This window comes from Myotis yumanensis, unplaced genomic scaffold (genome assembly GCF_028538775.1).
Source record: "Myotis yumanensis isolate MYYU_CA2020_CCGP unplaced genomic scaffold, mMyoYum1.0.hap1 SCAF_18, whole genome shotgun sequence".
Lineage (NCBI taxonomy): Eukaryota > Metazoa > Chordata > Mammalia > Chiroptera > Vespertilionidae > Myotis > Myotis yumanensis.
Window position 1 is genome coordinate 9,221,868 of NW_027223769.1, and position 16,243 is coordinate 9,238,110.

General features: G+C 51.6%; 1 protein-coding gene across 1 annotated transcript in view; it reads right to left on the minus strand.

The window, feature by feature from the left end:
- Positions 1–301: 301 nt before the first annotated feature.
- Positions 302–16,243, minus strand: part of GPI (glucose-6-phosphate isomerase) — a 28,788-nt gene continuing 12,846 nt past the window's right edge. The window contains exons 10-18 of the mRNA XM_070399104.1: positions 5,224–5,284; positions 4,756–4,799; positions 4,451–4,603; positions 3,344–3,473; positions 3,135–3,211; positions 1,262–1,390; positions 969–1,044; positions 817–883; positions 302–719 (exon numbers count right to left, since the gene is read on the minus strand). Of these exons, the coding sequence (XP_070255205.1) occupies positions 584–719; positions 817–883; positions 969–1,044; positions 1,262–1,390; positions 3,135–3,211; positions 3,344–3,473; positions 4,451–4,603; positions 4,756–4,799; positions 5,224–5,284 (873 nt within the window). The 3' untranslated portion in view covers positions 302–583. The remainder of the gene's footprint in view (positions 720–816; positions 884–968; positions 1,045–1,261; positions 1,391–3,134; positions 3,212–3,343; positions 3,474–4,450; positions 4,604–4,755; positions 4,800–5,223; positions 5,285–16,243) is intronic.

Here is a 16,243-nt window from a genome sequence, read left to right on the forward strand (position 1 = left end):
CAGGAACTCACCCAAAACAGATATAGTCTCAATTTGGTTTGTAAAATCATCCAGTGAACACAAGTATACAGTTCATCAAAAGTCACAGGGGTGAGGAGTAGAAGATGGAGAATGGATTTGGTTACAGAGGCCAAGTTGCCCTTGTGACTTCGATTGTGCCCCACCCAATACAGTCTCTTCTCAAGGACCATCCTCCATTCTGGAGCTGCTCACCACTTAGTCAAGCCTCAATCCAGGCACATCACTCCTCCTACAGGCGCTCTAACTCCTGCACAAAGCACCATCTCAGGAAACAAGAGGCTGAGCTTACAACCTCCTTTGTGGCATCTTTATTTTTTTACCTGGTACATGAACAATGTAAATGTGGGTCAAAAATTAGCTGCACTGAAACACTTCAACTAATTGTAACACAGAGGGGAGCGGACACAGAGGGTGGGGGTGACAGTTCCAGACCAGCTTCCTTAAAGGGCTTGTGGTCTAAGCCCATGACCAGAGGGTGTTCTGGGCAGGACCATGCAATGCAGACTCTGGTGAGGAGGGACAAGAAGGACAGTCACAACAGGGACTGCAGCCCAGCATGAGTTTATTTGATTCTGGCGGTACACTCCTGCTTGATGAAGTTGATCAGCCCATTGGTGGAAGAATCGTGAGAGGTCACTGGGCTGCTGCCATCAAGCTCAGGCTCAATTTGCTTAGCCAGCTGCTTTCCCAGCTCCACTCTGCCAGGAAAAGGAGAAAGAATTATATGAGGAAGGTTCCAGTACTGCTAGTGAAATCCACAAGCATTCCCACCCTCTCCTTGAATCAGCAACTCACCCCCATTGGTCAAAGCTGTTGATGTCCCAGATGATGCCCTGAACGAAGATCTTGTGCTCATACATGGCTGCAGAGGTGACAGATATGCACATTTAGGGCTCTACCAGCCCAGTACAACTTACCCCAAGCTGGGACCTTCCCCACTCACTTACCAATTAAGGCTCCAAGAATGAATGGTGTGAGCATGGTAAACACAATAGAGTTGGTTGGACGATTTCCTTCAAAGACCTTCAGAAAACACCCAGGAGGAGCCCCCAGTTAGTTGTGATCCCTAAGTCCTCAGAAGGGAAGCCCGCCCTTCCCCAGAAGCTGGGATATGTAGGTCTTTTAGGATGGCCCCTCCTACTGTGGACAAGCCAAGCAAATCATGAGCCCTGCCTTGGCCCCACAACTTTATCCTTCCAACTCCAATATGCCACCCAAACCCCACTTCAAAAGTGCTTACCTTGTGTGGCAACAGCTTCTCCAGGTCCTCTGGGCTCCTTCCTGCAGCCTGGAGCTCCTTACGAGCCTCCTCTGTCGACTTTCCCCTCATCAGGGCCTCAGTCTGGGCCAAGAAGTTGGCCAGGAGGATCTGACAAGAGAGAGACATCCAATTTTGCCTGGAAACTGTCTGAGCTTCAGGCCGAGGGATGAGACCACTTGGCACTTGGCAGTCACAGTTAGTCCAACATGGGCCAGACAGCCGTCCCCACTCTAGAGCTCAGTTGGAGCACAGGGGGACAGCAAGGCACATCTGATGACACCAGAAAGTAGGTAACTATCCTTTAAGGAATATGTACTACTTGTCAAGGGCCCTACTAAGAACTTAACTGACACCTACTAAGATTCGAGGAGGAAAGGCATCATCTCTCTTGTAGTTGAGCCTCTTCAAGTGAACAGCACTGATTCGCAGAAGTACGAGGGGGAGAATCAGAATTCAAACCCAGGTCTCCGAGTGCAAATCTGGTGCCCACAGTAACCCATGTTACTCTGCATACCTGAGATGAGGTATGACTGATCCTCTTAATGGACTTTAACATGTTAGGAGTTAGATGATTTCCCCATTTGCTACTCTGTAGGCAAGATCTTGGCTCAGTGATTTTTTTTTACCTCCTGCTGTTACACCTGTGTATGTTACATTACATGGCAAAAAGGATTTTACAGATGGAATTAAGGTCACAGCACGGCCGGTGTGGCTCAGTGGTTGAGCGTTGAGGTGACAGCCCTCAAAGGCTCTATGAACCAGGAGGTCATGGTTTGATTCCCAGTCAGGGCACATGCCTGGGTTGTGGGCTCCATCTCCAGGAGCGGGTGTGCAGGAGGCAGCCAATGAATGATTCTCTCTCATCATTGATGTTTCTATCTTTCCCTCTCCCTCTCCCTTCCTCTCTGAAATCAATAAAAATATTTTTTTAAAAAAGAATTAAGGTTACAGATTTTAAGATTTGGAGATCATGCAGCTGGGCCCAATCACATGGGCCCTTAAAAGTAGATGAGGGCCCTAACCAGCTTGGCTCAGTGGATAGAGCGTCAGCCTGCGGACTCAAGGGTGCCGTGTTCGATTCCGGCCAAGGGCATGTGCCTTGGTTGCAGGCACATCCCCAGTGGGGAGTGTGCAGGAGGCAGCTGATCAATGTTTCTCTCTCATCGATGTTTCTATCTCTCTATCCCTCTCTCTTCCTCTGTTAAAAAAAAAAAAAAAAAAAAATCAGCCCTAGCCGCCTTTGCTCAGTGGATAGAGCGTCAGCCTGTGGACCGATGGGTCCCAGGTTTGATTCCGGCCAAGGGCACATGCCTGGGTTGCAGGCTCGATCCCCAGTAGGGGGTGTGCAGGAGGCAGCCGATCAATGGTTCTCTCTCATCATTGATGTTTCTATCTCTCTCCTTCTCCCTTCCTCTCTGTAATCAATAAAGAAATATATTTTTTTAAAAAATCAATAAAATATATTAAAAAAAAAAAGTAGATGAGGAAGGCAAATGAGTCAGTCATAGAGATGCAACAAAAGAGAATCAAAGCTTGAGAGGGACTCAACCCACTACTGCTGATTCTGAGATGGAGGGGACCACGAGCCAAGGTGGCTTCTAGTAGCTGAGAATGACCCCCCGGCCACCAGCCAGCAAGGAAACTGGATCTTGGTTCTAACCTGAGCAGAGACCCAGCAGAGCCTGGTGGACTTCAGACCCACAGAAACTGAGATAATAAATGGGTGTGGTTTTAAGCCACTAAGCGTGTGGTCTTTGTTATGGCAGGAATAGAAAAGTGCACCAGGTCTTACGAGGTCTGGTTGTAATGTGAGCCTAGGAAAGCGTGAGGAGGGTCTGGATGGGGCTCTTACCTTGTGATGCAGACCCTTCCTTATCGGGTGCTGGGTCTGAACCGGGATGAGGAAGTCACAAGGTATCATCTTGGTGCCTGTGAATGGCACTGTGGTCACTCAGGCACTACTCCAGCCCACAGGTGACAGCACTGACCTCATGGAGAAGTCTGTGCTGGTGGGCCCTCTCCCTCCCAGCAGCACCTGTGCCCAGGCCAGGTGGGCCCTACCTTGGTGGATGAGCTGGTAGAAGGCATGCTGGCCATTGGTCCCTGGCTCCCCCCACACAATGGGGCCCGTCTGGTGGTCCACACGGGTGCCGGACTTGGTGATGTACTTTCCATTGGACTCCATGTCACCCTGGAATGTGGACAGAAACCAGCCCTCTCTCTGCAAGTGCTGCTCCCTCGTGCACTGGGCCCAAATCCTGCCTGGGATGTAGCAGGCATTCCTGCCCTGCCCTGGCCCTGAGAGATATCCACAAGCATGATCCTTTTATCTCCCCTCACCCGTGAAGATACAGGCTCACAAGCTTTCTAGCTTAGACCACTCTGCAGGAAGAAGCCATGACTAGGAGAAAGTAGGTATGAAGGTTCCAGGAAGAACTCCCTAAGGGAAGAAATTGGTCACAAAATCTTCAATTGGCTTCTTAAGGGAGAAGCAGGCTGGCATCCAGAGTGAAGAGCCTTTGAGGGCTGTCACCTCAACTAGATACTGGGCCTTGGGGTGTCTTTGCCCTCCTTCAAGCACAGGATTCATCTGCAGGTGCTGGTGAAAGTCTGCTGTGCCTGCCCAAGGGCTGCAAGGCAGGGACTGGGTTTGTGCTAAAGCGAAGCAAGGACAGATGAGGAAGGGCTGCCTGCCCAGAGCGGTGGCTGGACTAGGGGAGGGGCTCTGGAGATTCCGGCGGGGGACAGAGGGCTGTGAACAGCCCAAAGAGGCACTACAAACTGGGTGTGGACTTGCTTCTCTGGAGGAACAAAGGAGTACAAACCATAGGGGTCCTGACCTGTGGCCCCACCCTATCGCAGGCACACAGGGTGATGTCCAAGGAAAAAACCTCCCGGCTGAGAAACATGCCCTGAGCCAAGCCAGGACTTAACTGGCCAGGGCTCCGTGATAAGCAGTCATGCCCCTCCCATGGAAATCAAACTTGGCTGACCTCAGCTCAAACAGATCCTGGATGCAAAAGGTTCACCCTGAGATGGGGAGCAGAGGTGGGCCTTGGTCATGCCCAGGGGTAACAGATGTGCAGGAAGCTGGGTGCCTGGACTCACAGGCCTCTCAGGCCCCCCACAGGCTATGCTGACCCCAAGGCCTGGCCGGGCAGCTAGTACCTGCTGGAAGTAGGCAGCAAAGCGGTGCAGGTACTGGTCATAGGGCAGCATGGCATGTGTCTCACACCCAAAGCAGTTGATGTACCAGACACCCAACAAAGCCAGCAGGACGGGGGCATTCTTCTCCAGGGGCGTCTTGCGGAAGTGCTGATCCTGAAATGAGAGCCGGGTGGGTGAGCACTGAGCAGCTGCCAGGGAGAGGAAGGGGAGGGGAGAGGAGGGGAGGGGAGGGAGAGGGGAGGGAGCTGGACTAAGCACAGGTCTCTGGCCAGTGCTTGGCAGAGAACACAAGCCTCCGCACTTACCATCCAGTGAGCCCCCGAGAGCAGCTGCTCGAAGTTGTCAAATCCTGTGACACAAAAGCAGTGTCAACAGAAATGGTCATGCCCTAAGCCCTCCTGGCAGTGGGCACAGCTTCTTCTGGAACCAGGGAAAGGTTAGATGGGGAGCCAGGAGAAAGAGGACCTGGGAGGAACTGGGCCTGCAGAAAGCCCCTCTAGTTGGATCAGCTCTGAGCGCAAAGGTGGATCTAAACGCCTCGCAGGAGAAACGAGGCGTTCCCAACCCTCTGGGAAACAAGCTGTGAGGGGAGAGAAAGGCCAACCTGCAAACCCCAAAGAAAACTTGGTCCATCCCTCTTGACCTGAAAGAAATGGACCAGCCAAGGGCAGCAAGGCCAGGGGCCTGTGGGGACAGGAAGGCGCTCAGTGACATGAGCACCTTCCGACCTGAGACTTTCAACATCATCTCCCGAACCAGAAACAGACACTCACCCACGTGCAGAGCAATGGAGAGTCCAATGGCTGACCATAGCGAGTAGCGTCCTCCTACCCACTGAGAGAGACAGGAAATGGTGCTGAGGAAGGGTTGGCGTTCCCGCCCCCTCCCTCCTGCCACAAAACTTGCCCCCTGGGAGCAAAGCTCTTCCACAGGAGCAGCTCAGAGGGCCTGGGCCTACCCACCTCTGGCCGATGCTGGGACTGATCAGAGCCAGAAGACGCAAACGGAGACCTTACCGAAGTTGGGCTGTCTCCTCAGACACTGAAAGACCCAGCGCCTCATACCTGTGCCAGGTTCAGCCTCTCCAAACACTGACAGACTCAGCGCCTCATACCTGTGCCTGTTCAGGCTCCTCAGACACCCACAGATCCAGAACTTCATACCTGTGCCTGGTCAGGCTCCTCAGACACCCACAGATCCAGCGCCTCATACCTGTGCCTGGTCAGGTCTCACAGACACCCACAGATCCAGCGCCTCATACCTGTGCCTGGTCAGGTCTCACAGACACCCACAGATCCAGCTCCTCATACCTATGCCTGGTCAGGCCTCCTCAGACACCCACAGATCCAGCGCCTCATACCTGTGCCTGGTCAGGTCTCACAGACACCCACAGATCCAGCACCTCATACCTGTGCCTGGTCAGGCCTCCTCAGACACCCACAGATCCAGCGCCTCATACCTGTGCCTGGTCAGGTCTCACAGACACCCACAGATCCAGCTCCTCATACCTATGCCTGGTCAGGCCTCCTCAGACACCCACAGATCCAGCTCCTCATACCTGTGCCTGGTCAGGCCTCCTCAGACACCCACAGATCCAGAACCTCATACCTGTGCCTGGTCAGGCTCTTCAGACACCCACAGATCCAGCGCCTCATACCTGTGCCTGGTCAGGCTCCTCAGACACCCACAGATCCAGCACCTCATACCTGTGCCTGGTCAGGCCTCCTCAGACACCCACAGATCCAGCGCCTCATACCTGTGCCTGGTCAGGTCTCACAGACACCCACAGATCCAGCTCCTCATACCTATGCCTGGTCAGGCCTCCTCAGACACCCACAGATCCAGCTCCTCATACCTGTGCCTGGTCAGGCCTCCTCAGACACCCACAGATCCAGAACCTCATACCTGTGCCTGGTCAGGCTCTTCAGACACCCACAGATCCAGCGCCTCATACCTGTGCCTGGTTCAGCCTCTCCAAACCCTAACAGACCCAGCGCCTCATACCTGTGCCTGATCAGGCTCCTCAGACACCCACAGATCCAGAAACTCATACCTGTGCCTGGTCAGGCCTCCTCAGACACCCATAGACCCAGAACCTTATACCTGTGCCTGGTCAGGCCTCCTCAGACACCCACAGATCCAGCGCCTCATACCTGTGCCTGGTCAGGCCTCCTCAGACACCCACAGATCCAGCGCCTCATACCTGTGCCTGGTTCAGCCTCTCCAAACACTGACAGACTCAGCATCTCACACCTGTGCCTGGTCAGGCTCCTCAGACACCCACAGATCCAGCTCCTCATACCTGTGCCTGGTCAGGCTCATCAGACACCCACAGATCCAGCGCCTCATATCTGTGCCTGGTCAGGCCTCCTTAGATACTCACAAACCTAGAACCTCATACCTGTGCCTGGTCAGTCCTCCTTAGATACTCACAAACCTAGAACCTCATACCTGTGCCTGGTCAGTCTTCCTCAGGCACCCACAGATCCAGCGCCTCATACCTGTGCCTGGTCAGGCTCCTCAGGCACCCACAGATCCAGCGCCACATACCTGTGCCTGGTCAGGCTCCTCAGACACCCACAGATCCAGCGCCTCACACCTGTGCCTGGTCAGGCTCCTCAGACACCCACAGATCCAGCGCCTCACACCTGTGCCTGGTCAGGCTCCTCAGACACCCACAGATCCAGCGCCTCACACCTGTGCCTGGTCAGGCTCCTCAGACACCCACAGATCCAGCGCCTCATACCTGTGCCTGGTCAGGCTCCTCAGACACCCACAGATCCAGTGCCTCAAACTTGTGCTTAGTTTACCTCCTTGAACACTGACAGACCCAGTGCCTTGTACCTGTGCCATATCTGTATCCTCAGACTAACAGGTTCAGTGCCTCATACCTGTGCCCAGCCTGCCTTTTGACACACCCACAGGCCCAGGTGCTCATACTTGAGCTTCACTGATCACCTCAGCCTTAGCCTCAAGACACACCAGGCCTACTATTTATTCACACTGTGCCTTTTCATGCCATATTACAGATTCTACTTTGTGTCATCAGAATCCTCAGAACTCGCCTGGCTGCAGTGGTTCAGCTGGTTGAGCACTGCCCTGTGCACCAAAAGGTTGCTGTTTTGATTCCTGGTCAGGGCACATACCTGGGTTGCAGGTTCAATCCCCAGTTGGGTAATGTACGGAAGGCAGCTAGCTAATCGATGTATCTCTCTTCTCTCTCTCTCCCTCTCCCTCCTTCCCTTCCTTTCTCAAAGATCAATAAAACAAAAGAAATCTGAGGGGTACTTGAGCCTAGTACCCCTTAATTCTCTACTGGAACCCCATTGAAATAGGCTGGCCAGGAGCAAACACAGCACAATCTAGAAGATGAAGAAAGGAGTGGGGGCTGGAGGGTAGAAGCTGAGAGGCAAGGCTGGAGAAGGGAGAAGTCTGGGAGGGGTGAAAATGGAAACAGGAAGCCCCTTAGGACCCCCAGTGGTTATCCAGAGAATACTACCCTGGGGGTGCAGATTCAGGAGGTTCAATCAAACAGGATGAATTGGGACAATGAGAGAACCAAGTGTGACCCAGAGTTCTCTGGCCTGGGTAATAAAGGAATGGTGGGGGCCCTCACCTGGAAAGGGTCCAGGTTTGGGGGAACCTTACCTGACAGACACAGTTTCACTGGCCATACCATGCCTGACATAGGCTCTCAGATCTCAACAAACAGACTCAATTCTAGAAACCGGACTGAGAACCAGCAAGCCCTCAGACTGACAGATTCCACGCTGCTGACCTTGGCTGAGGCTAGGTCAACAGACCTCTTGTTTTCGGAAAGCCCATCAGTGCCAGTGTCTGACTTGAGACTCTAAAACCTCAACCTGCAACACAGGTCTCTAGACCTCAGCTGTAGCTGCAGCAGGCCTCTTAGACCACATCTTATAGATGTGGCTCCTCAGCCATTCAACAACCTGTGCTGACCCGTGCCCCAGACCTCACTTTATCTACTAAGACATAACTCTATCTTTTTCCTCACCTGGGTAAGTCAGGCCCTATGCCAACCACACTACAGACCACACCTCGGACTAGTAATGGATCCTCAGGCCTCTAAAATACCTTGAGCTCTGCTCATCACACCTGACCAGGATGCTGACCGAGCTTGGGGCACTCTATCTGTCCTCCCCGATCCTAAGGGCTCTCAAGACCTTCCCAGGCAGACCCAGGCACACATTCATAGAATGACTTTGTCTTTCCCGGAATGAGAGCCCCATGCCGCCCATCTGACCTTGTCCAATCCTACCACGGAAGTTCCCACCTGTGTCTGACCCTCCTTCTCAGGACTCACCAGCCACACCAATTATGCATTTCTGGGCTAAATCGTGCCCACTCATTTTGCCTAACAAGCCCAAGGATGCCAATCTGTACCTGAATCCAGGGGGCAAGAACCCACCTAAGATCATGTTTCTACACCTCTGCCCATATGACCCTGGATCAATGGTCTCACTGACAAAGCCAGCATTGGGCATGGATGCAAAGGCTTCCTTCCCCTGGGAGGTTAGCTCTGTCTGTGTCCTATTCCAGTACCTCATACTGCACGGTCATACACCCATCAGAGGCAGGAGTTAGACAGCTCCGCTAATGGACCAAGTTTCCCGTACCTGCCTGCATCTCAACCTATAGCCAACTCAGACTCCTCACACCTTCCTGAGAGATCCGGCTTTATCTACATGGGCTCTCAGGCCTAACTTGAGAGGCCCAAGTCTATATCCTATGCTTGACTCTGCTCTTCTCATCTTCTAGACCAGTGGTCGGCAAACTCATTAGTCAACAGAGCCAAATATCAACAGTACAATGATTGAAATTTCTTTTTTTTTTAAAATATATTTTATTGATTTTTTACAGAGAGGAAGGGAGAGGGATAGAGAGCTAGAAACATCGATGAGAGAGAAACATTGATTCAGCTGCCTCCTGCACACCCCCTACTGGGGATGTGCCCGCAACCAAGGTACATGCCCTTGACCGGAATTGAACCTGGGACCCTTCAGTCTGCAGGCTGACGCTCTACTGAGCCAAACCGGTTAGGGCATGAAATTTCTTTTGAGAGCCAAATTTTTTAAACTTAAAACTATATAGGTAGGTACATTGTTATTAACTTAATTAGGGTACTCCTAAGGCTTAGGAAGAGCCACACTCAAGGGGCCAAAGAGCCGCATGTGGCTCGTGAGCCACAGTTTGCCGACCACGATAGACAGATCCAACACTCACAACCCTGCTTACCCTGTGCATCAATACCTCCCTGAGGAGTCACAGATCTCATCAGACATGGACATCGCTGCATACCTGTGCTCCACAGACCCCACCTGAGAGATGCAGTTCTACCTACTTGTGACTAACCCATGTTCCCCAGCCTAACTTCTAAGACCTGGGTCAACACACCTAAGCCAGAGCCATGTTCCAAGGACTTCGCCTTCAGGATCCAGGCATACGTACCTCTAGCTCCAAAGTCCCTGCTTGAGAACCACATCTGCCTACTTGTGTCTAACTTTGGCCCCTGGAGCTCCATAAGCCCCACAGTGCTCTGGCTGATCTGGAAGGCTGTACCCTGGTTCTTCAGGCCTCAACACAAAGACCCAAGGGTACCTGTTTTCACCTGAATCCAATACTTGAAAGAGCCAACTCTATCTACCTGCGTTCAACTCTAACTCTTTAAAGTTCATAAGACACTACACACGTGGCAGACAGGCTTTGCGTACCTGCCTTAGATTCTGGTTTCTTAAACTACACTAGGTGGGCCCGCTCTACCTATCCGTGGATTGATCTTGGGTTCGCAGACTACATTTATGGGCCAACTTTATCTAGCTGCATATGACCCTGGCTCCTTCCACTGTACCTAGCTCCTCAGCCACATCTGGTGACCTTTGCTTGAGTTTGGCTCCTCAAACCACACCTAATAGGATAGTTCTACCTACATGTGCTTGACCTGCGTCCTCAGACAGCACCTGGCAGGTCAGCTCTGCCTACCTGTGCTTGACCTTATCTCCTCAGACCACACATGACAGGACAGTTCTACCTACCTGTACATGACCCTGGCTCTTTATACCAGTGATGGCGAACCTTCTGAGCTCGGCGTGTCAGTATTTTGAAAAATCCTAACTTAACTCTGGTGCCGTGTCACATATAGAAATTTTTTGGTATTTGCAACCATAGTAAAACAAATATTTATATTTTTGATATTTATTTTATATATTTAAATGCCATTTAACAAAGAAAAATCAACCAAAAAAATGAGTTCATGTGTCACCTCGGACACGCGTGTCATAGGTTCGCCATCACTGCTTTATACTGTACCTAGTGGGCCTGCTTTGCCTACCTGTGCTTGACTTGGGCTCTTCAGACTATACTTGATGGCAGCTCTACCTACCTGTACTGGACCCTGGGTCCTCTGGTAAAATCTGTCAGACCATTTCATACTCCTGGTCCCTTACACTGCAGCAGGTGTGCCAACTCTGCCTACCTGAGCTTGACTTTGGTTCCTCCAATCACACCTGGTAGGCCAGCCAGCTACCTACCTGTACATGACCTACCTACCTGTACATGACCCTGGCATTTTTAAAAAATATATATTTTTATTGATTTCAAAGAGGAAGAAAGAGGGAGAGATAGAGAAACATCAATGATGAGAGAGAATCATTGACAGGCTGCCTCCTGCATGGCCCCTACTGGGCATGTGCCCTTGACCAAATCAAACCCAGGACCCTTCAGTCTACAGGCCGACGCTCTATCCACTGAGCCAAACCAGCTAGGGCATGACCTTGGCATTTTATACTGTACCTAGTAGGCCAGCTCTGCCTACCTGTGCTTGAGCTTCTCTCCTCAGACCATATCTGGTGGGACAGTTCTACCTACCTGTGCTTGACCCTGGATCTTCAGACAGTACCTGGCAGGTCAGTTCTGCCTACCTGTTCTTGACCTAGGCTCCTCCACAACTGGTAGTCCAGGTCTACCTACCTGTATATGACCATGGCTCCTTATACTGTACCAAATGGGCTCTGCCTACCTGTGCTTGACCTTGGCTCCTCAGACCACACCTGACAGGCCGTCTCTGCCTACCTGTGCTTGACCCTGACTCCTCCAACCTCACATGGCAGGCCAGTTCCGTAAAACTATAGATGACCCTGGCTCCTTACACTACAGCTGGTAGGCCAGTTCTGCCTACCTGTGCTTGATCCTGGGTCCTCAGACACACCTGGCGGGCCAGCTCTGCTTACCTGTGCTTGACTTTGGGTTCTCAGACCTTATCTGGTGAGCTGATTCTACCTACCTGTATGTGACCCTGGCTCCTTATATTGTACTTAGTGGGCATTTCTGACTACCTATGCTTAGCCCTGGCTCCTCAGGCCTCACCTGGTGGTCCAGCTCTACCTACTACCTGTACTTGACCTTGGCTCCTCAGACCACACCTGTGAGCCAGGTCTACCTACCTGCAAATAACATTGGCTTTTTATTTTTTTTTTTTATTATTTTTTTTATTTTTTATTTTTTCAATATATTTTATTGATTTTTTTTTTTTTTTACAGAGAGGAAGGGAAAGGAATAGAGAGATAGAAACATCGATGAGAGAGAAACATCGATCAGCTGCCTCCTGCACACCACTGGGGATGTGCCCGCAACCAAGGTACATGCCCTTGACTGGAATCGAACCCGGGACCCTTCAGTCCGCAGGCCGACGCTCTATCCACTGAGCCAAACCAGTGCTGGCAACATTGGCTTTTTAAAAAAAATTGATTTTAGAGAGGAAGGGAGAGATAGAAACATCAATGATGAGAGAGAATAATTGATTGGCTACCTCTTGGCATGCTCCCCTCTTCCTCCTGGGCATCAAGCCCGCAACCAGGGCATATGCCCTGACCGGGAATGGAACCGTGACCTTCTGGTTCATAGGTCGCCACTCAATCACTGAGCCACGCCATCTGGGCAGACACTGGCTCTTTATACTGTGTGTGGTGTGTCAGCTCTGCCTACCTGCACATGATCCTGGCTCCTCATACTGTACTTGGTGGGCCAGCTCTGCCTACCTTGCTTGACACTGGCTCCTTAGACCACACTGGGTGGGAAAGTTCTACCTACCTGTGCTTGACCCTCCATCCTCAGACTAAACCTGGAAGGCCAGTTCTTCCTATAGATGACTGTGGCTACTTACATTGCAGCTTGTGGCCCAGCTCTACCTACCTGTACTTGACCCTGGGCCAGAACACACCTGATAGGCTAGCTTTGCCTACCAATGCTTGACCCTGTGTCCTCAGACCTGCTCACCTGTGCTTGACACTCGCTCCTCAGACCTCACCCGGTGGGATAGTGCTGCCTACCTGAGCTTGTTCCTGGCTGCTAAGACTGCACCTGGTGGGCTTTCTTTGCCTACCTGTACCTCATCTTCCCTGCTTACATCTCATTGAATGCATTCGATTCTTACCTGAGCTTGACTGTGACTTTTTAGATTTCACTTGTCAGACCCAGTTTATTAACTTGACCTGATCCTGGCCCGAATAGGTCTTCCCTGACAAACCCTGTTCTACCCACCTGTGCCTAACACACTGACAGAGCCAAGGATACAAACTTGTGCCAGGTGCAGATTCCATAGACCTTACCTGAGAAACTCAATTCCATATACGTGTACCTGGCCACAACTCCTCAACCTCACATGAAATCTCTACAAGATAGGTAGAGAGACAGTTCTATCTGCCAAACCTGACCTTACCTGGGAGATTGTACCTAATCCCAGCACCTCAGCTCTCACCAGAGAGATCCTGCTGTTTTCACCTGTTTTCACTCCATATTCTCAGAGGTAATCTAAGAGATTCAGTTCTTTGTAGATGAGCCTAACCCTGGCTCCTCAGGCCTCTCCTACAGATCTGCTCTACCTACCTGTGCCTGAGCTCACCAGTGAGACAGAACTTTAGCCATGGCTTTTCAGGTCAACCTACCTCTGCTTGCCCTTGATTTCACAGACACAACCTGAAACACTCAACTCTACCTACCTGTGTTTGACCCCAGCTCCTCAGATGTAGAATAAGAACCAGGGCCTGACCTTAGCAGCTCAGAACTTACCTGTTCAAGACCCAAAAGTACTAACCTGTGTATCTCCCTTCAACTCGAACTTCACTTGACACCCTGCTCCACACACCTGAGTCAGACCCAGAATTCGCAAACCTTCCAGATGGATGCAGTTCTACACCCCTTGGCCTGACTCCAGCTTTCAGTCTTTTCCCATCGACCTCTATGCAACACCAGAACTGCTCAGACATCACCTGAGGACAAAGTCTGACCCCGACCTGTCAGAACTCACCTGTCAGACTCAGCTCTGTCTCTGCCTATCTTTGGCTCCAGTTGGTCCTTACCTGACCAACCCAGTTCTACCTAAATGTGCCTAATCTTGGCTCCTCAGGCCTCCTTAAGAAACCTAGTCACACACACCTTGTCTGATTCCAGCACCCGAGACCTCAGACAGGTGTAGCTTTACCTGGCAGACTCCAAGTCACCCCTTATTCATTTCACGTCCTGCAATTTCAGTTACCAGGGGCAACCATGGTCCAAAAATATTAAATAGAAAATTCCAGAAATAAACAATTTACAAAATTTTAATTGCACACCATTCTGAGTAGGGTGATGAAATCTCATTTCATCCTGCTGCATTCTGCCCAGGATGCAAATCATCACCTTTTATAACCAGGTGCGTTCTTACCTCTCTCTCATGTAGGCTCCTCTAAGCCTACCCCAGCCAGAGCCCAATGCCACAGGCCATGCCTTGCCTAGTTATGGAACCTCAGAGGTTTCTGCAGTACCTTGTGCTCTGCCCATCACACCTGGTCAGGATGCTGAGAGCCCGGTGGTTGCCCTGGCTCAGGGGGCTCACCTATCTATGTTTGTCTAATCCTGAGTTCTAATCACCTCATTTGAGTGATCAGTTACCCATTACCTGACGCTGACTTCTCAGAACTGACCAGAGAGACCCCAATATATGTACCTGTCCCAGATCTAAACCTCAACTCACAGATCCAGATTTAAATACCTGTATGTGACTTTGGATCCTCAGACCTCACTTGATAGAACCATCTCTAAATACCTGTTTCTCCTCCAGAATTCAAAGACCTCACCTGTACCTTTACCTGTCCTGCACCCTCTAGAACCCACCTGTACCTGTCCTGGTTCCTCTTCACACCTCACCAGGCAAAATTAGCTCTTCACTGTGTGCTGACTGGTGAGCCCGGAGGCAGCCCATGATTTACTGCCGTGCCCTTGCTTGATCCCAACACATGAAGCTGCCCCATGACCGACCTCAACAGATTGGGCCTCACTTCACATACCTCTGCCCAACTGGACTCTTCTAACCTTACCTCAGAGCCAATGCAATATCCCTATGTCTGTCCTGACTCCTCTGCCTCACCTGAGACCCCCTAACTCCTGAACTTCACCTGCCCCTGTTCTTGGCTCCTCAGATGCCAACGACTCAATTCAGCAACATATACTTTTAGTGAACCAGACAGGTCCCTCCTCCAGCTACTGTGGCATGTGGTATGTTTGGCCTGGCCAGGAGGCCTCTGCTGTGCCTGGCCACCTAGGCCTCACTAGGCAGCCCTAGACCCATGTTCCTGTGCCCAAGTATCATTCCTAGGCCTTACCTGGGAGACACAGGCCTCTCCCTAAGCCAGATCCCAGCTCATCTCTGCATGCTGGGCAGTTACGGGCACTGAATACCCAGACTAGGACATAACCTGGCTAGCTTCCTGGCTACCAGGAGCACATGTCCCGGACCACCACTCGCTCAGGCTCCAGATCCTGGGAGGAGGTGAAAGGTGCCTCCCCTCCCTTAGCAGGCACGTAGCATTTGTTACAGCTGCAGTCTCTCTCAACCGCAGTTCCTCATCTGGACCACTGGATGTAGAAAATTATTTGAGTGACTTCTCAATTCTCCAAAGGATGGTACATAACTAGTCCCATTCTAGAAAGAAATTAAATCATTGCACACCGTAGGTACCTTAGAGCTTAATTCTCTCCCAGACTCCACAGCCTTTAGAGCTTTCAAAAGTTATATTTGTGAATGCTGTCACCATGCAAACAGTCTAAAGGCCTGGAAACAGCCCCAGGGATCAAGCCCTCTTTGGTGCGCTGGCCATGGTTATGACCCCCGCATTCACAGCACCCACAGCGCACCCTGCACCCCAAGCCTTCCCTGCATTCCACAGCCGGAGGCCTTCTCACACCACTGCTGCCCTCAGGCAAGCTGCAAGGAAAGCTCCCGCTCATTGCTTGGCACCAGGTGTGGCTCTAGCAGAGATGAGTTCATGTGACCACATGTCGGTGGAGTGGCCCACAGCTCTGCCACTCAGTCAAATTTTGCTCTGCAAGCTGCCTAGCAAGGCCCTTCCCAGGCCCCGGGCCTGGTGCCTCCTCTTTGCTGCCCTCCAGTTGCACCTGCACAATCTTCCCAGGCCTGCCTGGCCACACCCGCTGCCTCTCCCTGCCCCTTGGCCTTTTCAGATTGCGGCTGTAGTTCCGGAGAAAGGTCACCACTGAGAATAACTCATAGCCTCAGCTTCAAGAGGAGGGTAGGGGCGGCTGCCAGGCACCCAGGGGAGTGTCACCCTAGCCTTGTAAGCTTGGCTCCCCCTCGGTGGAAGTGGAGCCCTCATCCTGACTGGGCTGCTCCTGCCCCACAGGCCTCTCTGGGGGCCTCTTGGCTTTTCTCAAAGCCAGACATGCAGCAGGTAATCAATAAACATTGACCTGACCCCATAGGACCCTTATCTGTGGCTC